The following is a 24,967-nucleotide window of genomic DNA, read 5'->3' on the forward strand; positions in this document are numbered from 1 at the left end:
ATATATGGTCCGATTTGGTGTTCCAGTTAACCTCTTCACCCTCACAGTGAAGCACTAAAGCTATAGTAGTGTAAAGGTCTGAATTTATAATTAAGAACATTAAATTGTTGGAGAATATCGTAGTCTTTGTGACTGAATGTAGTTCAGTCAGTTTAATGATGTGCAGTATTAGTGCAGTATTAGTTGTACCAGAGGTCTTTATAGTCTATGAGCTTGAAGAGAGCCTTGCAAAATTATTCAGTGTCTGAACTTTTCTTTTTGTCAAGTTGCAACCCCAAAATTAAATGTATTTTCTTTGGATTTTGTGTGGTCGGCCCACAAAAAGTGAAGCAGAAGGAAAACGATAATGATTGAAGGGTTGCCCTGTATTTGTCTCACTTCATCATTTCATCAATATTAGCAGCTTTTTTGACGCCATTTAAAGAAAACAACATTCAGGGTGATGTGCAGTGATAGTTTCTCACCTCAGAAAGAATTTTGCATGAAGCAAGCCTCATTTTGGTAATTTCTGACTGGAACACCATTTTTCTTATGACTGCTGCGTCCCCTGCATGGCTTGTGGCAAACTGCTGCAAACAAGTATTGGTTTTCTTTTAACAATGTCTTCCTTTTTGCCACTTCTCCTTGAAAGTCCAGATTGATGGCGTGTACAGTCTGTGCTGCTCCTACAGAGTTACTGTGAAATCTTTCCTTGCCGCAAGCTACAACCTCTGGTGTAAATATAGTCTGTCAACTTAAACTTTACATTTAAGAAATGTATAAAGTAGGTAAAACATCTGCAAATGTGTGTATGTATATATGAATATGTTCAGACATCAATTTACTTTAATAGGTGACCTTGATTTATTACAATCCAAGTGTTTACCTTAAAACCAGAGTTGATTTTGTGTTAAATTTCTCAAAACTTTGGATTATTTTTCTAGTGATGCTCCCAATATTTATTCATTTATTTATTTAATGGGATTTATATACCCTTGAGGAAGATGACTCTGCTTGGTTTTCTATGACATGAACAGGATTCTCTGGGGTGGCCAGAATTTTTCAAGAGGGGGCCATGGGCCCCTCTTGACCCCCCTGATGGTCAGCACTGGTTATATCAGTTTTTAAACACAGGAAACTGTCTTCTGAGGATCTCACAGGAAATGAACAAAACACGTGTTACTGTTGTCCTTACCACATGACCTTGTTGTGCATGTAGTTCCTACATGTGGGAAATGACATGCTGCCATGAGAACAGAAAATCATTATGTGTATAAATCACCGACTCAGTTAGCCAATAAATGTGGGTGACGTTCCCGTCTGTTCTGTGGTGTGTTTCAGTGCATGGAGCAGTGGCTGTGGAAGAAACAGACATGCCCCACGTGCCGTGTCCACGTCTCCATCATAAAGCCTCTCTACTGGTCTTCGTCCCGCACCACTGTCCCATGATGACCCTTGCGCTCGCATGTTCATTCCTGTGACCTCCCGGCCCCAGAGGCCTCCAGCACATCCTAACCTCCCCTTCCCTCTGCATGGTCACCCACTTCTAGATTGTCTTCTCGTCTCGGAACGGCCCGGATCCTCCAGCTAGCAGACAGACTTTGCTGCTGAGCAATGAGATCCGAGGAGCCCATGTTTTGGGAGAACCTGTGGCCATACCGGTCGGTCTGAACTGCTCACAGCAAAACTAAAGGACACACTAAGCGAATTCAGCTCCAGACAACAGGCAGCTTATTTGTATGTGTAATGTCAGATGAAACAAACTCCTATGAGGGAGGCTATAGTTCACAAGGGTTTTACCTCTATTTGTCATAAAAGTACACTCTAAAAATTGTTGGCTGGATGAAAAACAATATAATTTGGGTTATTTTGATGTCTCAGTCCTGCTAATGCCAAAGAACAGCTGATCCATGACTGGGCTGATTTGCCACAACAGCATGCTGGGTGTGGTTTTAATTAAAGATGATAATATCAAACGGAAAGATTAGCAAAAAGTAAGCAGGAAAAAAAGTCCACAACCTGAATTGCTAAACAAACAATAAAATGAATCAACCCTGCTCTCCAGCAGTCGATGGGTCAGAGAGAGGGTGAGATGGACAGCCATGCTTGGACACATGATCCCACCTAGTGGTACTTTAGAGGAGCTTGTTAACCTAATGTGCATGTTTTTAATCTGTGGAAGAAAGAACCTATAAATGCACAGGGATAATGTGTAATAACCACACACAACAATTATTATTGTTTATATTGACTTTACTACCAGTTGTTTGCTCAAATTGATAGTCACAGCTGGCGCTAGCTAGTGCTTATCACCCAGCTGGTAAGCTGGTTAGCTTACATCTTGTAAGAACTAAAGTCAACAACAAAAATAAGTGACATTAACATCAGCAGTATTTTATCATCTACACTCTTATTTTATCCTTTGGAAGAGTTTCAGATCAGTTTGTTGTTCATTTCAATATGGCGGATTGTGAAGAATAATGAGGCTTTTTCTAGACTTTTCTTTACCCACTGGTAACTCCTCAGTAAGGAAAGAAGGTACCGGCTGTTCTGAAAGTTGCTACAATTTGTTACTTTAAATCATCACATAATGGCATTTTGGAGTCTATGGTCCAACCAACGGGAAATTAGAGCAAGACAGTTATTTTTAAAATCGTTCAACTGCACAGGGATCAGACCAAAGGCAGCTTTTTAACCTGCCTGTTACAACAAAATTGAAGTTTTTTAAACTAATTATCATTTAAAACTGCCCAACTCTTGTTTTAAAAAGATAAGCCCAAAATTCAGGTAAAAGAAAAAGCCAAGCAGTTTTTAGAGAGTACTACCACTGCTATCACTAAGGTGACATGTTTCAGACACTGACTTTGCATAGACATAAATAACCATAAATAACCGTGTGTTTCTATCTGTTTTCTGAGGTAAATGATTTGATTTTAAGCTCTTTTATGGAGCTCTCTCACTTCAGTCACATCTTTAGAGTTGCACTAATTCCAGTCCAGATGTGGGCTGTGGTCGGTTAGATTTCTGTCTTTATGCTAAGTTAAGTTTAATGTCCGCTGCCCACTTCTCTACATTTAACATACACACACATGAAATCTGGTATCTTTCTCATCTAACTCACAACAGAAAGATTTTGCTAAACTGCGCCTTTAAATCTGACACTAAGTAAATTGCATATTCAAATAATGCCATAATCGACTTACGTCTTAACGTTTCAGATAAAAAGGAAACAAGTTTACATATACTCATGATTTACTTGAATTTTTTCCTTTTCTAAGATGAAAATGTACAGCAACCAACCTCCTATAATAAAAATAAAACAAGAACTCTCTGTTTAAGTGAATTTATTTCTGGATTTCTGTTGATTTTATTATTAACATGCCAGCACAAGCATCTACACACACCTCATCAATATTTTTGCTCAATGTTCCTTTGCAAGTCGCATATTTTTAACAGTTATCAGTCAAACAAGCAATCAATCAATTTATCTATAATGCACCTTCATTTTGGAGACAACTCGTTGGAAACACGTAATGGACCGTCCAGGGTCACAGTCTGCAGGTGCAAGTAGAGTTGTGAAGTAAACCGAAACTGGTGGGATGCTCCCTTTTTCTCCCCTCTTTGTAAGAGGGCTGGTGAATATTAAAAGCGACGTGCTTTCTTTCATCTCTTCTTCACTCCCGGTTTCTGCCGGGAGTCTCAACGGTTATTTCTTTCTCTGCTTGACCCTTGATTGAAATACAAATCAGAATGCTTTCTGTGTTAATCTTGACTCGCTTATTCATTGAAACAGTGTCTCATATAAAGCTAAGATTAATTAATCTATTTCCTTAACACAGTCATCAGAAAGTTTTTTGGCAAAGGGGTTCCACAACAGGGTTTGTAGATCCCATTTAAAGTAGTTTGGTTTTCTGGCCTGGCTCTTGATTTTAAGTATAAAAAAAGAACTATAAACTATTTATAGAGGTCATTCAGTATTGGTTTTTATTATCCATTCCAAAAACATTTTCAAATGTCTGCAAATGTTTGGCTGTTCATTTGAGACGATTTTGAAACATTAAGAGAGGAACGATGTTGTGGCAACTTCCTGGATGCGGAGTTTCAGAAAGAGCAGGAGTTTCTTAAAGAGACAGAGGCCCAATTTCAAGGTGTTATGAAGTCAAATTTCTTTCAGGTCATATTTGATATATGATGCATTTTTATAACAACTGAATGTAACATAGTTTGATTGTGGTATAAAATGGCACTACGTGAATGGAAAATGTATAACACTGACCCTTTAATAGTCCAAACACCAAATATTTAGAAGAAGCTAACATCTACAGCTCTTCCTATACGCGCTCTGGGAGGTACAGCCACTCCTCACTGGCTACTTTGCAAATGAGAACAATTAGGTGAATCCTTGGTCACTGAACTACAAATAGGCTGGGACGAACTGTAAAATGTGCCTCAGTGTGAACAAAATTCATGACCAGGACTTCACTTTTAAAGGTTAAGATTTTATTTGATCCCATTAAATGCATGCAAACTGCTCCCACATAAACTTTAACATCTCATTTCCGATCAGCACCACCTTCCTTCCTTTGTGATTGTCTGTCTGTGCTCACCGTTATGAGTCGCCTAACTTGCATGGGCTTGTCGCAGGTCAGGGTAGTTTCTGAGATTGAACAAATCAACAATGGCCATCTCCAACCTCGTTAGTGAAGGTTTTTACACATAAAGCCAAGCCCGCTATCATCTCTAAGCTTTTAAAAACCACTACACTGTGTGCCCCGCACCACCAAATGAGACGTTTGCAGGGTGTGCAACTAGAATAAACTTCTGCATCTGTCTGCACCAGTTAGCACATAAACATGCAATTATACTCAAAGCATTTTTATTTTTAGCTCCTAAAAGTTGTCCGTGTCTTAAAAACCAAAAAGTATATTTTCAGTCATATATAATCTCAAAAAAGTGTCTTAACAAGAAACACTTTAAGATTATTTTTGACTGAACTATCAATGTATCATGAAGCAGTGTGACTAGATAACCCGGCGCGTTCATTTCATGAGTTTCATCACTGAGAACAGTCCTCAAGAAGCATTCATGGTCACCAGAGTTCAATAACACGATCATAGCCACATTGGTAGAACTTTACAATAATCATAACAGAGGCTACAGAAGTAGCCAGATTACTGGCATGTTATGTGTGTGATTCGACCTAACTCCACCTTGCTTTTACCAAAGGTGATACAGACACATCTCCACATCCTATTTTATGTCATGAAACATCAGTGAAAGGTTTAATATAAGGAAAACAGTGTAGAGAAAAAAAAATTGATTGGTTTAATCGTAAATAATCAATTAATGAAATAATTGTCAACTAATTCAGTCATCGGTTAATCGTCAACTGGAGTATGCAAACTCACAAAAAGGCCATTTGCTGAGTCAGAGCAGTAATTAACCCAAAACTGTACAAAGAATGAATGCAAAAAGAAATACATTTAAGATAAAAAAAAATACACTAAATATGCCCTAAATAAAAATGTTATTGCATTTTAGGCAATGAAACGCTTACTTTCTTGTCTGAAAAATTTGCTTATTTGTGTCTTGTATTTCTAATAATGTGTAAAAGAAAAAAGGCTTAAGTGGTGAAATGAAAAATCTACCAATTTTGTTACCTGATTAATCATTACTAAAATAGTCGCAGCCCTAGTTGTCATGATTGGCAGGATGTAGAAGGTGAGGACAGATGCGGTGGACCCAGGCTTTTGAGAAATTATGATTTTAAGGGTGAAACAAATGACTAAAGTACAGACAGCACTGGGGAGAAAACAGCAATGGCTCTGACACTGGTAGCACTGAACAGACAATGACAATAGTCACTACAACAAGACAGTATAGACAAGGACCTGACAGACAACAAAAGACACAGGTGGGTGTAAATACACAGGGGGTAACAGGCACATGCAGAGGAGGGGGGCTGGGGGTGCTTGAGCACCTGCCCCTTTTGTTCCTTGCCCCCAAGTGCCCTTTTGGTCAATTTTTTTTTTTTGGTATTATTTTCTAAGCCCTCTTCTGACACATAATAACATGTACTAAAATTATTTTGTTTTTTCTACAATATAATAAGCCGGTCACCTTGTTACCTTTGACCTTTTGACCGTGACGCATGACGTAGTTGCCTCTCGCGCAGTGAGATAAGGCGGCTAACTGGAGCTCAACGTAGTGAACGTTCCAGATTACGGAACAGTTTTTGGTGAATTAAAAAAAAACGTTTTTGGTGAATAAAGTGGAGTAGACTTGCTACTTGTCAGATGACGGGAAACGTTGAAGTATCGTTTCTGCTTCAGCTCGGAGCGGCTTAAGCTGAGAGGTAATGAAATACAACAGACACTGACAGGCCTCTGCATCTGCCTTTCTCTTAAGAACCACTGAGCGGGAGGAGACAGCCAAGTGAGGAAAAACTGTTCTTATCTATCTTTCAGTATTTTTATCATACAGACATTAGGCTGTTGTTGTTGTTGTGCTATTAGCTAGCTGCTAGCTAACGACTTTGCTAGCAAAGCAAGATAACTAAAAAGCTTCTTCCCTGTACCGTTAATGATAGCGGTCATTCTTCAGTATCACTTATGCAATAGGGGCACATCGCCCGTCCAAAACCGATCATCTCCATAATGGATACATGTCCGATATTCTAATTTCCTTTGCTGCATAATGTACATTGCATTTATTCTAGCGTTAGGTAAATTTATCTTGAAGGAGAAGTCCAACAAGGATATTCATTTAGAATTAAAAATAACTCACCCTGAATTATTATGATAGATATAATGAATGTAATAAAAGTTTGTCATTAATGAAGGGGAAAAACTCAACCCAGACTTTAAGTAAGTTTATACGGTTATTATTAACGCTTTGGTGCAGAAAACTGATTGAAAATCGATTTATTTACTGCATGTTTATATCTGTTAAGGCTCAGATGGAACGGAACTGAAAGCAGCCCTTTAAACAGATGACTGATAACTCAGTAGGGTTTTCTCATGGTGACATGTATTAACGTTTCAATTTTTGCTTTTTTTTTCTGCAGTTCCACATTAAAGTTTGATGCAGCTCTGCTTTCCTGAATGGACCGTCTTCATCTCCACTGCAAGTGTACAAACAGCAAACAGGCAGCTCTTTTTTGTAGATTACAGTACACTAAAAGGTTGCATTGTGCCCTTGTTTATATTTTTAATAGTGTAATCATGTAAAGTCAAAATATGTCTATTTCTGATTTACATGTCCTGCTAAATTGCAGGTTTGAATATTGCAATACTTTCCTATAACAAAATAGACCTGCAGACAGAAATTACTAATAAAATATCTTATATATGCACAGTTGTATGTTTTATATAGATTTTCCTTAGCTTTGATTGTATATCTCACAATTGTGTTATTTACCATTGTTTATTAAACACTGAAAGCTGTGTGGCTTTGTTTATATTCTGTCTTAGAATGCGGTTAGATGTGCCCTTTTTTTTTTTGAGCACCTGCCCCTTTAGTGGTCTTTGCACAGCCCTGGGGGGTAATCAAGGGAATTAGACACAGCTGGGATCAATCAAGGGTAGACAGGACAACACCGAAATTCAACTGACAGAATCCTAAATAAACACACAGAAAAACTCAAATCCTTACACTAGTTTAGTGATTCAAACGCAACAATAAAACAATGGCAGCATTCATCTCGACATTCTGTCTTTTTGAGAACTCACGCTGACATTTTGCTCCTGTACATCTGACAGAAAACAAGGTGACCTGGCCTTGCAAGATAGTGGTTTTGTTTCTCTTCAACAGCAACAACATAGCTGCTTTTCGTATTTACTAAATGCCTTGAATCATATAATCCTGACCCAGCCCTTACAAAATAAAATGCTTTCACAGTTGCTAAAATCCCATAATAGCACAGACATGAACGAGCTTCTCAAGCCAGACTGTTTGAGTTAGCGATTAAAGCACAAACAGAAGGTGCTGCAAATCTTATGAAAAATACTGCCTCTTCGTTTACATGTGTCAGCAATGCAGTAGCTACGTGCTAACAGTGAAAGTACTGAAAGGTTTCTACAAGTTTGTTCACATAAGTCTGAATTTTAAAAAAAAAGAAAACCCATTGCTGCTGAGTAGTGACAAATAATAAGGTGGTCTCTCTACGACATGGTCAAACTCCAGGTATAAAGAAGAAATTAGAGTGAAGCAATAACTTTTGTGTCCTCGAATGGCTTTGTTTTCCAGTCCTAATTTTGCATGGGCTCAACAGGTACGTCAGCACATTTGTATGGCTGCTGGAATCTATTTGGTTTGGACACGCAAAGGCCAGGGTGAGTCAAAAAACATTTTTTTCCAGAGGATGACCAGTCAGGAGGAGCATGTAAAAACCGAAAGCCAGAAAAGAGATTTAGGAGTTTTATGATACTGTTGTATATTTGTGATACGTGTTTCACATCGAATCATGCATCTTCTTATTTTAAATTCATGTGAATAAAATATTGTACATGTCCACAGGTTTCCATGTGGGTGGGGCCTAAATTGGATAGCTCAAGCTAATTTGCAGGGCACCATCTAGTTGGGCCTTTTGGTTTACATGGAAAACACAAAACAGTTTAAATACAGACACTAAAGACCAGATCATGTAAAATTAAGTAACTGAATAAAACACACAGACATTCCAAAACAGGAAAATTTGTTATTACTTATAATTCACACAGAAAAAGCTGTAGGAAAAAAAAATGTGTTGGTACTTTAAAATTCCCAATGCATGTTCCAGAAATCTGGGTAACATTAAGTTTATATAATACATTATCATGTTTATACAATGTAATTAACACGTTTGTTAATTATGTTATATCGTAATAATGTTGAAATACGTGTTATTTTGTGACAGCAAATGTTATGAACTTTTACAGTCACTGTGAAAAATATTTGAAAATATAAATCAAAATTTCCTGTTTTGTCCAATATAATATACATGTAGGTGTATTGCTGCTGTGCCAGTGGTTTGCTGAAAGAGCTGAGATAATTGTGGAGGAGTTCATAGTTACTTGAATACCTTTCCGCCAAAAATACCTCCATAATAATACTCCTTTATGTGAGGAGGTTTTGAGGAGAATGTAAAGTGTAGTTACTAGTTAGGGATGAATGTTCTCAATGAAAGGGACGTCCTGCTTTTCCTCTTCCAGCTGCAGTGTACGTGCCGGGGCTCTTGTTTCGGGACGCCCTGCCCTCCCTCGCGCCACGGAAAGTAACGGTTTCCTGTGAGAAGAGACCGACCGGGCACGAGCTCCAGCAGGCGGAGAGAAAGTGCACACGTGGACACCGCTGACCGACGGCTCGGCAAGCCAATGAGAGCGAGAGCTTGTGACGTCAGCGACCCCCTCTTCTCCAATGGGATGTTTTTTTTCACCGAGCAGCGCTGGCCTGCTGGGTTTAAGACAGAGGGGGAAAAAAATCCTGGGTGGCATGAAAAAGTTGGGAGACGGATCTGGCTGCTGGGAATCTGGCTCAGCCCGCAGACTGCTGATGTTTACTCTGTGTCCAGCTGAAAAACAGTTTAGACATCCTTGTTCGTTTCTAAGGGAACAACACTCTATGTGATGGGAAAAAGAAAAGGAATACATTTTTCTTCCTGAAAATACTTTGTGCGATATTTTAGTTTCCAGAGACGAGCTAACTTAGGTAAGACTGTTTTGCTTTGCCTTTCCCCGTGTCTGAGAATCCAGAGCTATGGAAACTTATGGAGATGTGGCTTTTAACTCGTTTCTAATTATTAGATGGGAAAACTTCATCTTCACAGACGAATAGTAAACATAGATCTTACTTTTCTAACCTTGTTAACTCTGTAAGCATTATGACTTTTTAGTTATGTTGTTAAAATGATTTCATGCATGTACCCAGATGCTGTAAAATTGAAAAACTAAACTAATACAAATTACTGGCGCGCATCTGAATCTATGTTTTAGTCTAAAACTTTCTATTTAAAAAAGCCTCATAACTTTCCTCATAAAAATCACAGGACGAATTTCAACCCAGAACTAAGGTGGACATTTATTCTTTTTATGTATTTAACAAACAACAGTGCTGTGATAAGGTTACCCAAATAATAAGTGATAAGGTTACCCAAATCTCTTTTTAAAATATGATTTTTTTTAAGAAAAAAAAAACGCCATACAAATCAACTTGTCACGCATACAAAAAGTCACGCTCTAAATATAGCAACCAGTTGCACCCTTACTGAAAAGGACTTTCATCAAGCATTTGTGATAACTCACAATAAGTGTCTTACATCCCCGAGGATTTTATTTGTAGAATTGTTTTAATTGGAGGGTTTTCATGCACGACCCATTTAAAGTCGTACAACAGCATTGTACGTGAGAAATGACCCTAGTTTAGCTTTTTGGAGGGGGATTTTCTCTTGTGCTTTTGGCCATTTTGATGCTGCATAACACGACTGCGGTTCAGTTTAGAACTCATGGTTAGACAATCTCAATCAGGATTTTCTGATGGAAAGAAAATCATGGTTCTATACCCTGCAGAAAGCTGTCAAGGACTTGAAGAAGCAAAGCAGCCCCAGAGCATCACAATACCACCACCGTGTCCAACTGCCATATGATCTTCATTTTCCTGAAATTCTGTGGTACGTTTATGTTGAATGAAACGGGACGTTTGTTTTGGCGTTGTTATCTAAAGCAGAAAAACACAAATGTGTGATCTAATTTTGGTAGGTCAGTCACTTGTAAGACGCCTACTTCTTGTTGTCAGACTTGTTCTGTGACGGTGGCAGTAATCTGATCTTTAGAGATGGAGGGGTCTATCCAAAATATCGACAATAACGATTCCAAGTCGGAGTCAGTATCGGATCGATACCACTCTGATAATATCGATACTTAGGTTTCAGAATCACTCTTGAAATTGTATTTTATTTCCGAGTTGTAGTTTCTCAGCCTTAACATAAAAATACTTTGTTTTGATTTGCTCTCAAATTATATTTTTCTGCCCTTTGTAAATTGTTTTGTTTTTTCTATTGTTACTGTTTATCATGTTACGAAATCCAGTAGACACCTCTACATTTTGCCCAAGTTCTGTCCTAGATTTGAACAAAAATAATTACAAGAAAACAACAACAAAACAATATCTAAAGGTCAGAAGTTTGATGATATGACTTAAACAAAATGCATCTGCATCAGAATCAGCATCAGTATCGGCGATACTGACCTTGTGTTTTATGGGTATTGGATCGATTGAAACTTGATAAAAGAAAATCTGTACTTTGAGAAGGCCAGAACTGATGGTGAAATGATGATTTATTAAAGCCATCCTTGCAAATCAACCACCGCAAGAACTAAATCAAAGAAATAAAAATTACAATAGTTTTTTTTACTGTTAGTGAAGCAAAGCTTGTTACATTGATGCAATTCCTTTCATGAATCATTAATCAATCAGTCACAGAATTAAATAACTTAAATAAACTTTAATCGCCATTACCCTGTTCCCTTATTGACTGAAGCTAAAATTAAGTTGCCTTTTATGTGTTTCTCTGCCTTGCTCTTAACCTTTTCTTTTATTGCAGTAAATCTTCTTCAGTAGCTCTGAGGTTCTCTTAGCATAGATACATTGCCCAAATAAAAGCCTGGACCATTAACAGCAACTACAAGTAACAAAGTAGCATTCAGTTGGTCTTTACAAAATAAAATTGTATCAACTCAGCTTGTCAAAGTTGGGTATTAAAAATGGTTTGACCTTGAATATTTACCCTGGTGAAGAATAAAAATAAGTATGTTAAATCTTAGCATATTGAAGTCAGAATAATCATCAGTACTTAAAGTTAGTTAAGGATTAGTTAACTTGAAGTATGGTATTTTGGAACAACTAATTTTGTGCTTGGTGTGTTTTAATAGTAATTCAATTGTAGCAAAGCACAACTTGAAGTGTACTAAGTGTATTATCATGTGCTCTTTTGCAACAAGTTGTACTTACGTACACAACTTTTTAAGCCACATAAATGTGCTTGATTAGTATATCTTAAGTGTACTATTTTTGTGAATGAATTACATTTAAAGATATTTAGAATATATTTTAAATATTATACATTTTATATATTAGTACTGTGATCAGAGTATGCTCCACTTAAACTTTTGGTTCACTATGAGTGCAAATGAAGTACACTTTTCAGTTACTTAATGTCTTATTATTATTCTTTGCCACTTTGTACATTACATGCTTCACCAGTACACAGAAGGATCAATTACAACACACTTTCCAGATGAAACAAAGTACTTTGTGCATTCAATATATTCACATTTACATTGCCAATATACTATCAGAGAATTATACAAACTGTCAATATATTAAGAGTTTACACACAACATGATTATAAAAATTAGAATAATAAAATAATAGGTACACTTTAGAGGAAATGAGTAAAGGACAGAGTATTGTTTTAGTACAATGTCACAGTATTCCTGTACGACTTACAATTTTAGGATGTTGTGGACTGTTGTGAACTGATGATGATTGTACGGAACAAGATTAGGGCCACTGGGGGAAAAAAAAACAGTTCTGACTTTAATCTCAGAATTCTGACTTTAATCTCAGAATTCAAAGTCAGAATTATGCCTTTTTTCTCAGAATTCTAACTTTAATCTCAGAATTCTGAGGAAAAAAGTCAGAATTCTGAGATTAAAGTCAGAATTCTTACTTTTTTCTCAGAATTCTTACTTTTTTCTCAGAATTCTGACTTTAATCTCAGAATTCTGAGTTTAAAGCCAGAACAGTTTTTTTCCAGTGTCCCTAATCCTCTTCCGTAGGTTTCTTCAGATATTTATTGGTGTTTTTTTTTTTAAGTTCTGTTATGTTGCGTTTGGCAGTTGGGGTTAGCATAGTAACACCGGTAACCGACGCCTCCTCTCCCTTTTTTCTTTCGTTTTGGTGACCGTGGTATGTATTAGAATCAGCTCTGTTTTTTGTAAGTATTATATTTTAACTTATATTTTAGACCAATTTGATAACATACAGCGTTTCACGAGTAATTTTGCTATGTTTTGTATATGTTTTTAACTTGGCATTACTAATGTTATCCATTTTAGCTACGTTTAATTTTATGCTAACTGCTGCTAATTGCTATTAACTGCTGTCTACTGCTGACAACTGCTCATTGGGAGCTATCGCTTTGTGGTTTGGTTACTTATTTAATTTAATTTAATTTAATTTAATTTAATTTAATTTAATTTAATTTAATTTAATTTAATTTAATTTAATTTAATGTATATAGAGGCATAAGCTACTGGACTGAAGTTATCCACCATTTCGATTTCCAGTTTGTTAGGTATGTTTTAATTTTTCACCTCTATTAATGTTATAGTAAGTTTTTTTCTTTTGGCTTTTTAACAAAATACTAAAAGATTATGAAGGCACCTAGCAAGGCATGCTTAGTTAGCATAAAGTAGCATATATAAACACTGAAAGTATTTCGTTGCAACATATTTAGTCTAATTATTAGGCACTATTTACAAAGTTCTTACAAATAATATTGAAAAGTATTTATTCTGAGATTTATTCATGTTTACTAAAATATATACATATTTAAAAATGTACATATACATTTTTAAATATGTATATATTTTAAATATATACATATTTAAAATATATACATTTTAAATATATATGTAAAAAAATTGTATATTTTTAAATAAAAATGTCTATTTTTAAATATATTAAAAATGTCAATTTTTTCATATATTTTAAAAATGTACATTTAAAATATACTTTTATACAAATACAGGCAAAGTGTATTTTTCAAAATGATTATTCAAAGTATAACTTTAGTAATATATTTAATTTGAAATCAAGCGTATTTTAGAAAAGAAAAAAAAAGCTTTTAGAAAGTGTACCAAAAATACATTTACAAAAAGAGTACTAGAAGCATGTTTCTAGTAAAAGTGTTTTAAACTTTAATAATCTTAATAAGTGAACCCACATGATAAGTGTTCTTCAGAAAAATACAGTATATTTACTAAGGTATACTATTTTGTCACCAGGGTTAAGCATAAAATAAAAGTAAAAATAGAAAAAATCTTTAAGCAGGTGAATGCAGTATGCTAACAGTGTTCCGTGATGTAGCTTAGACTACATCGGTGAATAAATCCCCTTCGCCGCAGCTCTCAGTACAACAAATGTTCAGGTTTTCTTGAAGTTAACCAGCGTCTCGGCCGCAGCTGGCTGCCACTGGTTGTTGTTGCTTATTCTGTGATTAAGGCCGCCCAGGCTCTGATGGCTCTTCCTACGACACTGCAGTGAGGCGAGGAAGGGCTTTGCCATGTCTGCTGCTGAAGGGTTTCCCTCTGCCTGAAGAGCTCACACAGGGAAAGGAGCCATCTGACACACAGATGAGCTCCTTTTAACATCTCAAACGCTCTGTTTCAATCAGGGGTCGATGTTCAAAAGCTTCCCTTTGTCATTTCTATCACAAAGGAGAGTACAGCTGGGGTGTTTGGGGGTATTTTTGTGCTCTCTTGTATTTTTCCTCTTTAGGCTATTTCATTCCGTGTAAGGAGGTTTTATTTTCTTTTTATAAATAATCTTTGGCTCTATGCTATTAAAAGTTCAAGCCCTCTCCCCCGACATAATTTACTCTCCAGCAGATGTTGCTCTGCTGCTGTTTACCCAAATTACAGCCACTCCTTCACTTTTTCCATCTCATTTTATTACACGCCTCCCCCGTCTCGCTGAATTATGTACAGCTCCTTGTGAAAGTGTTCGCTCTCCTTGAGCTTCCTCACGTTTTATCACGTTGCTGCAGCAAAACTGCAGCACGTTTTATTGGGATTTTGTTTGAAATGTCAGCGTGAGGTGAGGGCAGGACCGCGGTGTTGAAGGAGATGGCTACGGTTTTATGAAAATCAGAGACGGAGCCATGACAACGCTGGAAGAGTTGGATCAAAGGGCTTGAAATGGTAATTGCAGAGGAAAGTCGTAGATTAAATTCAAATGAGCTCCATGATATCCAGTCTGATGGTTAATACTTTTTGAAGGGCAATCTTGGTTAGAAACTTCATTGTTTATTTTATTCTTGGTTTTTATTTCCTTCTTATGTATTGTTTTTGTTTTTTGTGTGTTATTTTAGATATTTAAAATGCCTCGCAGTTCCAGTGTGGAGTGTTCCATGCAAAAAAGTTAATTGGTCTTTGAGCGAACTTGCAATATTAACCTGTTGCCGATATCGTGACCTTCCCAAAATGATGGCTTATGGGATTTTGGAAAACAAAATGACAACTTCTTTTTCTCCAAAACATGTTTAAGGCAAAAGAAATCCCTTGGTTATATCACTTGAAAATGGTCTCAAAACAACAATATTATTGTTTATCGTCCAGTAAAATGTGCTGTTTTGAATACTTTCACAACATTCTGCTTTTGTGTTTTTAGTAAAATACGAAAGAAGAAGAATCATCTCCTTTGTTACAGCTGCACTGAGTTGAGATGTTTGCCGAACTTCTCTTAAATCACACAGAGAGAGGAGGCTAATCCAGTCCACCCATGGGATCGGGACGATGATTGCTCTGGTTTGTTGTCATGCAGGTGCTGTGGGTCATGGGCAGCTTCCAGGGCCACATTCTCCCCGGGACCGTATTCCTGATAATAGGGATCTGGTGGGCGGGAAAGTTCTCCCTCTGGCACACCACCCGCAGGAACAAAAGCTTTGGCTCCACCCGGCTCGCCAGCAGGACCTTGCAGCGACGCCTGGAGATAATTGAAAACTGTTTTTTTCTCTTTTGCTCTGTTATTGGTGAGCAGCCCTCTGTTTCTTCTGCAATGTTTTTTATTTTAATTGTCCTAATGCAGGTGGGCTAACACTTCCTTTGCGCTCCCCAGGTATGATCTGCGAGCAGTACGCTGCAAATGGCCCGATGCTTCATTTGTATGACTTTGCAGAGAAACACTGGGAGCAGCTGCACATCTGGCAGCACACAACCATGTACCTGTTCTTCTTCCTGGCTGCCGTTGTGTCTCTGATTCTCCACACGACCAAGGCCTTGCCGGTGGCCCTGGACAAGCTGATGCTGGCGATCGCGTTCTTTGTCGAAGGTGTGTGCTGTGTCCCTCTGTGTGGAAATAACTGTAATTTTAATCTTAGAATTATGACTTCAATCTTTTAGAGTCAAAAGTCAGAATTCTTGGAGAAACATCTGGACTCTTCGGTAGCCATAATTTATTTAATCTTCTTCTATTCTGAAACAATCAAACAAAAAAGCGTCATATTTCTTCCCTTGGGTAGACGTTCTTACTTCCAAGATTGAAATTGTTCGCCGATGAACATGATGTTCCCACCTTCTGACATGGTGATGGCAGGATATATGGCTTTAGAAACGCCTGTTTGCAACAGCAACAGGCAGGCAGGCCATTCTGTGAGAAATGTTTTTGAAACAGCAAAAGTCTTGAGAAAGAGGTGGAGTGGAGGTTTTTACCATCCAGCTGGACAATGACCTTAAATACGCAGCCAGAGACACAGCGGAGTAGCAGGACGGTATCCTGCAATTTCTGGATTTGTCTCTGCTTGACCACACCACAATCAAATGATTAAATCGCTAGCAGAATTTTGTGGAACTTAATGTCATGCTCATTTAAATGAGGTGTGTCCTCAAAAACTGAAATTTGAGATTCCAGGTGTGGATTAATGCATAGACATGTGTTAGGACGGCTCAGTCAAAGTCAGCACCTAAACACAACTCAGAATTGTTGAATATTCATGTTCATTTTCGGTCCAGCTGAGCTTGATCTTTTTTTGTTGTTTTTTTTTGCAAAAAATAATTTTTGATCTGCAATCATAAACATGGCAGATTCGTCCCTGGAAGGACAGGAAGCTGTAATTTTAGTAATTTTACAAAGTATTGAGTCGGACGTAAGAGTATACAGTATATTGGACATGTGAAATTCTCAGGAAGTTCTCAGGACCCCATGAGCTGATACAGTAACAAATTTCATAAAATTGAACTCCTTCCTCTATTTCTATCAAGTTAAATCTGTTTTCTGTTGGTCAGGGTTCCTCTTCCTCTACCACCTCCATGGACGGACCATGCTGGACGTCCATGTGCATCAGCTCCTGCTCTACGGTATCTTTGGCGAGAGTCTTATTTTCTTCCTGGAGGTCTTCCACAGAGACAACATCATCCTGGACCTGTTGTGCTGCACCCTCACCCTCCTGCAAGGCAGCTGGTTCTGGCAGGTAATAAATCTGCCTGGTTCCCATGGAAGCAGAAGCTCAGATCGGTGAGCGCTCCTCTCACTCTATCCTTCCTATTCGCTCACAGATCGGTTTCGTGCTGTACCCTCGCAACGGCACCGTGTGGGACATGAAAGACCACAACACCATGATGTTTATCACCATGTGCTTCTCCTGGCACTTAGCTTTTGCCATTCTAGTCGTCGGTGTGGTGTACGGCACTGTCAGCTGGTAAGAACCTGCTTCGTTAGGTATATGATGAACTGTTTGATTGTCCTGGTACGCTTCCAGATTAAAGCGGACACATCATGCTTTTAAATTCTTCCTTTCAAATCATTCAATTATTATCTATACAGAGTAAAGCTTCAACTCTTTGGTCTGAATTTACAGGTCCTTCTTTCATCCCCTTTTCTGAAAGCAAGTCGTTCTGGTGCCGTCTCTTTAAATCTGTAAACCCCGCCCACCTCTAAGTCGCACAGTGTTCCACTCCTCTTTGTTTGGCCATTTCTGTAATTTGATAGATACAATTATGTAGCAAATTTAAAACTTTTTATTTTCAAATGAATTAAAAGAAAATGATACAACAATATGAATGAACATGTCTTGTAAACAAGACCTCAATACAGTTAGTAAGTTAGCTAACGCTGCAGTGCCAAGAACGCCACTGTATTTGGATTTGAATCATGTGTTACCCAAGGCAAAAAAAGCCAGTTTATGTAACTATACTATTCAAAATACACAATGCGGTATTCAACAGCTACTTAAGAACCTAGCACCTAGCACAGCGCTAACATAAGCGGAAGCCACGATGCTAATGCTATCAAAACAATGGCCAGGATTTTATATCAACACACAATAAACTTGTGTCTAAAATAAAGTTTGTTGTCATCTTAGCATCTTAGCAGAAGGATCAGACAAAGTCTTTTGGCAAATACTTATTGATACCAGCAGAGGTTGCTGAGTACTTGACGTTGAAGTGGTGTGTGCAAACTTTCCCCACTCCTGGGAATAAATGTCCAAGAAAAATAACATTTACCAGGGACTTTGAAGATTTTCTGACACTTGTAGATGGTGTAATGAATTGTGTGGGTCAATACACCCAACAGTCGAACATTTTGACTCATTCAAGTGTAGCGCTCGCATCCTTGAACGTGGAACACAAAGTCGTTGCGAGAAATAAAAAATGGTGGATCCACGACTGTGCTTAGCTAGAAGTCCATAGCCTTTTTTAGCAGCTCTGCAGCAAATACTGTGACGCCGTCGTCCAGAAACGTAATAGGTAACAGAGAAAACTAGTTGGATTGAATAATATGATCCATACAGAATATAAAGATGTTTATGTAGCACCACAAGAGGCTAAATTCAACTTCCCTGTGCTCCTAGAGACGTCCAAGTACACAATAAAATATATACAACAGCGGGGATGGACTTTGCATGGTATTTCCCCTTCAAAGCAATCAAACACACTGGTTTGTGTTACTCCTAAGTGGTATTTATTTTTGTTTTCTCTTCAGCGTGGTTCGCTCCAGACTGAAAAGGACTCCTCCGATGGAAATGGGACTTCTGAAGCCCCGGGAGCGGGATGCTGAGTCAGAGGATGAGATTTTATGAGGACTGTTGTGCGATATTTCCAAAACAAAGCAGTACAACTAGGGGTGCACACAGGGACACAAAACAGGGCTATAAGAATGCTTTAGAGATATATTGTTTTCTCTGCCTTATTTAATCAGCTTTAAAGACTTTTAGCCTAACTTGTAATTTATTTTTGCTGTGACAGGAAACTGATTTCTGCCATATCTTTATTATCTGTACAATAGTTTGTCATCTGTTATTTGGATTGTTTTCATCTCTGTCTGTGCCAACATGTTGATTAAACAGTCATCTTCATTGCAGTGTAAAGACGTATGACTAAGAGTTTGCCTTTACATACTTTGCATACTGGTATTGTGTCCTTTTCCTCTTGCGAGAATGTCAGAGCATGCATGTGATTTGAACCCAAACCCAAGGCCGATTTTTATGTTTTTCAAACGGCATGTTTTGCTGTTTAATATAATCTGAATCTGTTTTGTTGTTTTTTTATTTTTGACTCAAATCGAAACACAAAATCTTTGAGAACGGGCCCAGATTTTAACAATGCTTTTGAGGTTACGAAGAATCCCCATTTTAGGGTGCAGTTGTGACGAATAAAGATTTCATAAAACTAAAATTGTGTTTTTACTCATCTTTGCTTTGTGTTGAGGAGTTCAAGTTTGAGTATTAAGTATTTTGTAGATTTTGAACTACAGACAATCAAAGGTGACTCATATTTCCTAAAATAAACACTAATATATGTTAGTTGGAATTCAGTACTATAGTGTACAGCAGTACACTGCTGTACAGTGTACAGCAGTGTACACAAGCACCTCTGACCACAAGCACCGTCAGAGGGTGCTTGTGGCGCCCTCTGACTGACTGCGCTCTGGGCAGTGAGTCAGATTGTCAATATAAAAAAACCCGTCTATTTTTAAAGTTAAGTCTTGTGGCTCATGTTGCACATATTACTACACAACCAGATCCAGTTCCATATCTTATTTTGTAATGTACTAGACTCTAGGTTAAAGGGTATCATAAAATTTAATATACATTTAAACATCGCAAGTAACATGTTGAAAATGTGTAGTGGTTATCACTTCAAGTAACTTTATTAACCAAATAGAGCTGCTATAATGAATCTAATCAAAAAAGAATTAAAGTTTGGACTTTGCATGAATTTCTGAATTTTGACAATCGATTTTGACTTCACACACTCTTGCTGATGTAGCGGGTTTTGTATCTCTGTGCTAAACATTTGACTGTTACCGTGTTCACGGCGCGATAAAAAAAACAACAAAAACATGCGACTGGTTCGCAAAAAAAATAGTCTGTAAAGATCTCCTATTTCTAAAAGACTAAACACTCAAGTCATTAAAAAATTATGCAAAGCCTTTCAAACAAACAACTGCATTCCTGTTTAAAAATCATGAAATGTAGAAAAGCGTCAGTTATATGAGTTGTATTAACAAAAAGGCAAAATTAGATAATGATGTAACAAAAGATGCATTAGAATATTATATTTTAACCTGTTTGATCAAAGTGATATACATGCATGTACACAAAAATATATTGGAGTGAGACCTCTTCTCTGCTGTGCCCGGATATGAGTGACATGGACCCGTACACCTGGCCAGGTGAAATACTTACAGCTCCTCTGACTGATTCTCAGTTTTACTGTATCCATCCAGAAGAGCAAAAGCCCTGCGAGGTTTCTCTTCCTGAAGAAATTTGTTGTATTCTTCGTTTTATTCGAATTTTTAAGGATCCAGCTATGTTTCAGTCAATTAAGGATCGAAAGAAGGACCAAAATGATCAACCTAAACCGAAGGTTTTGCAGGTAAAAAAAAAAGAAGGAAAAAAAAACCTCTTTAACTTTTACTGTTTAAATTGAGTCCAGCTGGATTATCAAAATGACTATTTCGTGACTTTTGTATTAAGGATCGAGAGAACGACCAAAAAGATAAACCGAAGGTTTTCAAGGTAAAAAACAAAAACAAAATCTTTACCCTTTTAATAATTAAACCGAGTTATTAATTGGCCGTTTAGTTACGTTCTTGTAATTTGCTCAAGCCACCGAAACTGAAGGAATCCTCCACAAACTGGGGACTAAAGGGATTCATCTGCTCTTACTTTGTGGGAGTTGGATCTATAATTCTGGTAAGTGATTAATCAGAACTGAATTGATATTTTAGACCCACTTGGGAGGGCAAATGTTAATCATTAAGCCATTATCGATATGTTACTTGAAAATAGTCTGGAAACAACAATATTATTGTTTTTATCACGATTATTTCTGGGACAGTTTATTGATCAGTAAAATTTGTTATCATGACAGACCGAGTTAAGATTCAGCTTCAGAACAGTAAAAGATGTGTAATACATGCATGCTGTCCTGTGTGTCTAACAGGGAGTTTATGTGAGCTTCCTTCCTCACTTTGGAACTGATCTCTTCATTGGTCTCTATGCTTTTGGAAACATTTTTGCTCTTTCCAGGTAGGAACTAAAACAGCATAAATGGAAAAATTCTGATCAAAGCAACAACACTTATTGCATACTTCTGTACAGTAAAGCACAGTAATATAAGTGAATATTTTTTTGTTTGTCATACAGCACATTGTTTCTCGTGGGGCCAGTGAAGCAGCTGAAGAGGATGTGCGACATGTCCAGAGTACTGGCCACCCTCACCATGCTTGTAAGAGCACACAAATGCAAACAGCATGCTTTTATTCCATTTAAAATATTTGTTATATATTTATCTCAGATCCGTATGAATACATACGTAAGCGACAACAACAACAAAAAAATCCATTCTATAGATATAGAGCATAACACAAAGTGAAATAACTAAGTACATGGATGTCATTAATCTTCCAGTCAAGTCTGCTTTTATTACTTAAAATTTAAACCACTTTTGGTCCTCCATATAATTTTTTTGGGGAACATATTCTAATCCTATTGCATCAATGTACTATGTGTTTTTTTTACATGTCTGCTAAAGCAGTGGGATTTGCTGACTTATATTAATTTGCACTCTCCCTATATAGAAAGGTGCAAAAAGTGATAAAAAGTAACAGCAATATGAACTTCTGACTGACTGTCTCTCATACAGCATCACATGTTTTCCTGAACATTCTCCATTCAAGTTTGTATGCATAAGATGCATTATTGTTGGCTTTTTTTGTGGTTAATTGTTGACAGCCTTTACGCAGAGTGAAAGAGGAAATTCCTGTGGTTTTTCTAGCTTTTAACTGGAACCCATCGACCCGTGGCATTATTCTCTAATTCAAGTTATGACTTCTGAGGAAAAATGTTTGTTGTACTGAGTGATCTGGCCAACAATGAGGCATTAAGCAAGCCTATTATGATGTGTCTCTTTAGATTTTGAAGCATTTAATACAACAAAAAGACATGCTAAAAAAATATGCTGTACACTACCATGTGTAATGTAATGTTCCAAGTTTTAAAAGGACAAATATACAGTTTGTTGCTGTTACTCTCATTGTTTTATATGCTTTATCCAGGCCTGCGTAATTTTGACTCCTTACGCAGCTCTATGGGTGAGTGAACGTCCCAGTAAAGCAGACCCTAATTATAACATCCTAGTTTTCTCTACACTGATAACCGTGTATCAGCTCAGGTCATTTATAATTATTCATTTTCTCTTTCAGTGGAACAGTTTCGGATTTACTGTGCTGTTTTGCGCTTTGCACATACTGTCATTTTCCTGGTGAGCTGCTCTTCCGCCTCCAGTTCTTCAGTCTTTACAGCAACAGTCACTTTGTGACATTAAGTGAGTTTTGTTTGCAGGTACAGTCTGTCATTCACACCGTGCGTCAGGTTGGTCGCTGCAGAAGCAATTATTTGAAAACTCTGCACAGTGATACAGTGTCGTAGCGCTGCCTGCATATCTGATTTATGTGCTTTACATTTCAGGAAGATACTGAAGATGTTCTCTCTTATCAAGCTATGAAGATCCATGTGTTTTGGGGGGAAAGTTTGAGATTCGCTGGGACGGGCTTAATAGAAAATTCATAACTTTTATCCTCCACGATCATTTTTGTATCTTTCACTTCTGTATTTATTCCTTTATTTTTTTAATTATGGTGATTTTATTGAATTATTTTAAGCAAATCTCTACACTTACTCACAAGCACGCAGAGGAGGGGTGATGATGTGGGTTTGTTTATCAGCTGATGAGAATCTTGCTCATCAGCTCATCGGCAGATTTCTAAAGAACTGCGTTTTATTTGGTTTTCCTGGAAATCTTCCAAACCAAAGCCCTTCTGATTGGTGGTTTAAACTCTGGTATTTGTTCTGCTTCCTTTTTAGTGTTTTTATTTCTGTCAGCTTGTTGGTCGAATGCCTGGAGAATGTGGTACTAAAATGAAAATGACTTCAGTGATATAGCAGCAGCCATTTCTAAAAACAGCTGTGGAAAAACACTATTTTCATTTGTTCGTGAACTCACTGTGATTGTGATTTAATTGTGACAAATTGGACGACATTACCTTGGAAGTTTGAAAGAGATATAACGTAAGACTTTGAAAATGTTCACATATAAATTGTTTGAGTGTCGTTTACAGAATCGTTAATTTATATCTACTAAATAATACCACAAATAAATGAACAATCGCTAGATTCAATGTTTGCAAAACTTTATCAGATTTTTTTCTTTCTGACTAAATAATGGAAATTGTTGTAAAACCTTTCCTGCGATGATGTGTGCTTGCGCTATTTGTCAACTTATTCCACTCAGTCTCCACAATAATCTCTGAATAAAAGTAATAAAAACATTAAGAGTCTCTGAAGGGGCTACACAGTTGGTAGAGCTGTTGCCTTGCAGAAAGAAGGTTCTGGGTTCGATTCCCGGCCCCGGTCTTTCTGCATGGAGTTTGCATGTTCTCCCTGTGCATGCGCGGTTTCCTCCCACAGTCCAAAAACATGACTGTCAGGTTAATTGGCCTCTCCAAATTGCCCCTAGGTGTGAGTGTGTGTGTGCATGGTTGTGTGTCCTGTGTGTCTCTGTGTTGCCCTGCAACAGACTGGCGACCTGTCCAGGGTGCACCCACCCCCCGCCCAGCACGCCTGCTGGAGATGGGCACCAAGCAAGAAAATGGATGGATGGATGGAGTCTCTGAGCCAGAAAAATATCTTCAAAATGTCTCCCACTGCCAAGCAATCAACTTTTTTTTTCTTTATTTTGTGTATGTGTGTATAATAAACACATTCACATCCGCTCTTGAGAGGGAGACGCGCTCAGAAACCCTTCTCTGGTCTGAAGGGAATGCAACCACATGCATGCTGCGTCCGGTTTCATCGGTGGACTAAATGGGAGCAGGGTTAGGTCAGAGTTGTTCGCCAGTCAACAATGTCATTATCCAGAGTGAAAACAAAGTCCTGCGCAGATCCGAGTGGTGGTCAGGCTCTAATTTGATCACTCTCCTCAAGTCAACATTATTTTTAGGAGCCATTAGAGTCAAATAAGACAAAGTGCTTTCTGAGATTTTCTCTTTTTAACTGCGAGTCATGCACACAGCGAGGCCTTGAGATACAGTGGAAGTGGGTGAAGTAGTAGCCATACTGCAAAAACACAATATTAGCAGATATTTTTTGTTGTAGTTTGTAGTGGAGACATCTCAGCAGGCTTCAAATATGACTGATCTAATTTACAAGTAACTTTTCAGCACTATCCAGGAGCTTGTTTTAAGTAAATAATTACTTATTATTGATTTTTAAAAGTTCTAGTATTGTTGGCAGATTACACTGGTCAACAGCCAAAAAAAATAGTCTGGGGTTTTTCAACTGTTTTGGAGTCATTTTGATGTGCTGAATCCAAATGTCACATTGGTTTTGTTCAATCAGGTCAACTTTCTGAGCGATGGAGCAACATGAGCATCAAAATGCAGGACTTGTTCTCACATCTGGATCGATTTCCTGAGGATCAATGAGTGATGAGCAGGAGGAGAGACTCCATCAGGACAAAGGAAACGGAGGATTTTACACAATGAAGATGTGATGTTCCATTTACATCTACTTACCCTTATCAGGGTTATTATTCAATTTACAGAAATCCAAGTTTGTAACATTTAAATACACTCTGTTAGAAAACAATTTTTTTCTCCTAAGTTTTTTTTTTTGGCCTTAGGATCGCATCTCTGCTTTTTGCGGATGATGTGGTCCTGTTGGCTTCAT

At 37.6% G+C, this 24,967-nt stretch overlaps 3 protein-coding genes across 5 annotated transcripts in view; all 3 read left to right on the forward strand.

Annotated features, from left to right (window-relative positions):
* The window catches only part of lnp1 (leukemia NUP98 fusion partner 1), an 8,823-nt gene extending 5,518 nt beyond the window's left edge, over nucleotides 1–3,305 (forward strand). Inside the window, exon 4 of the mRNA XM_008407599.2 lies at nucleotides 1,321–3,305. Within this exon, the coding sequence (XP_008405821.1) occupies nucleotides 1,321–1,428 (108 nt within the window). The 3' untranslated portion in view covers nucleotides 1,429–3,305. The remainder of the gene's footprint in view (nucleotides 1–1,320) is intronic.
* A 6,139-nt stretch (nucleotides 3,306–9,444) lies between these two features.
* On the forward strand, nucleotides 9,445–19,102 carry tmem45a (transmembrane protein 45a). Of its 3 annotated transcripts, XM_008407597.2 has the most exons (7): nucleotides 9,445–9,666; nucleotides 10,524–10,624; nucleotides 15,562–15,769; nucleotides 15,856–16,068; nucleotides 17,022–17,206; nucleotides 17,292–17,434; nucleotides 18,718–19,102. In XM_008407597.2, the coding sequence occupies exons 3-7, from the start codon at nucleotides 15,574–15,576 to the stop codon at nucleotides 18,812–18,814; spliced, it is 834 nt and encodes a 277-aa protein (XP_008405819.1). In that variant the 5' UTR covers nucleotides 9,445–9,666; nucleotides 10,524–10,624; nucleotides 15,562–15,573; the 3' UTR covers nucleotides 18,815–19,102. The 3 variants fall into 3 exon arrangements, with proteins under 3 accessions (XP_008405819.1, XP_008405818.1, XP_008405817.1); XM_008407596.2 differs by lacking the exon at nucleotides 10,524–10,624; XM_008407595.2 differs by lacking the exons at nucleotides 9,445–9,666; nucleotides 10,524–10,624 and adding an exon at nucleotides 12,823–12,952.
* Nucleotides 19,103–20,404: 1,302 nt separating this feature from the next.
* LOC103463893 (vesicle transport protein SFT2B-like) lies at nucleotides 20,405–23,518 on the forward strand. The gene is made up of 9 exons (XM_008407594.1): nucleotides 20,405–20,612; nucleotides 20,714–20,755; nucleotides 20,846–20,932; nucleotides 21,183–21,268; nucleotides 21,386–21,467; nucleotides 22,297–22,332; nucleotides 22,444–22,502; nucleotides 22,583–22,616; nucleotides 22,709–23,518. Exons 1-9 carry the CDS (start codon nucleotides 20,547–20,549, stop codon nucleotides 22,808–22,810), a joined length of 594 nt encoding a protein of 197 aa, XP_008405816.1. The 5' UTR covers nucleotides 20,405–20,546; the 3' UTR covers nucleotides 22,811–23,518.
* The last annotated feature ends 1,449 nt before the right edge of the window (nucleotides 23,519–24,967 follow it).

Source organism: Poecilia reticulata, linkage group LG4 (genome assembly GCF_000633615.1).
Source record: "Poecilia reticulata strain Guanapo linkage group LG4, Guppy_female_1.0+MT, whole genome shotgun sequence".
In the NCBI taxonomy this organism is placed as follows: domain Eukaryota; kingdom Metazoa; phylum Chordata; class Actinopteri; order Cyprinodontiformes; family Poeciliidae; genus Poecilia; species Poecilia reticulata.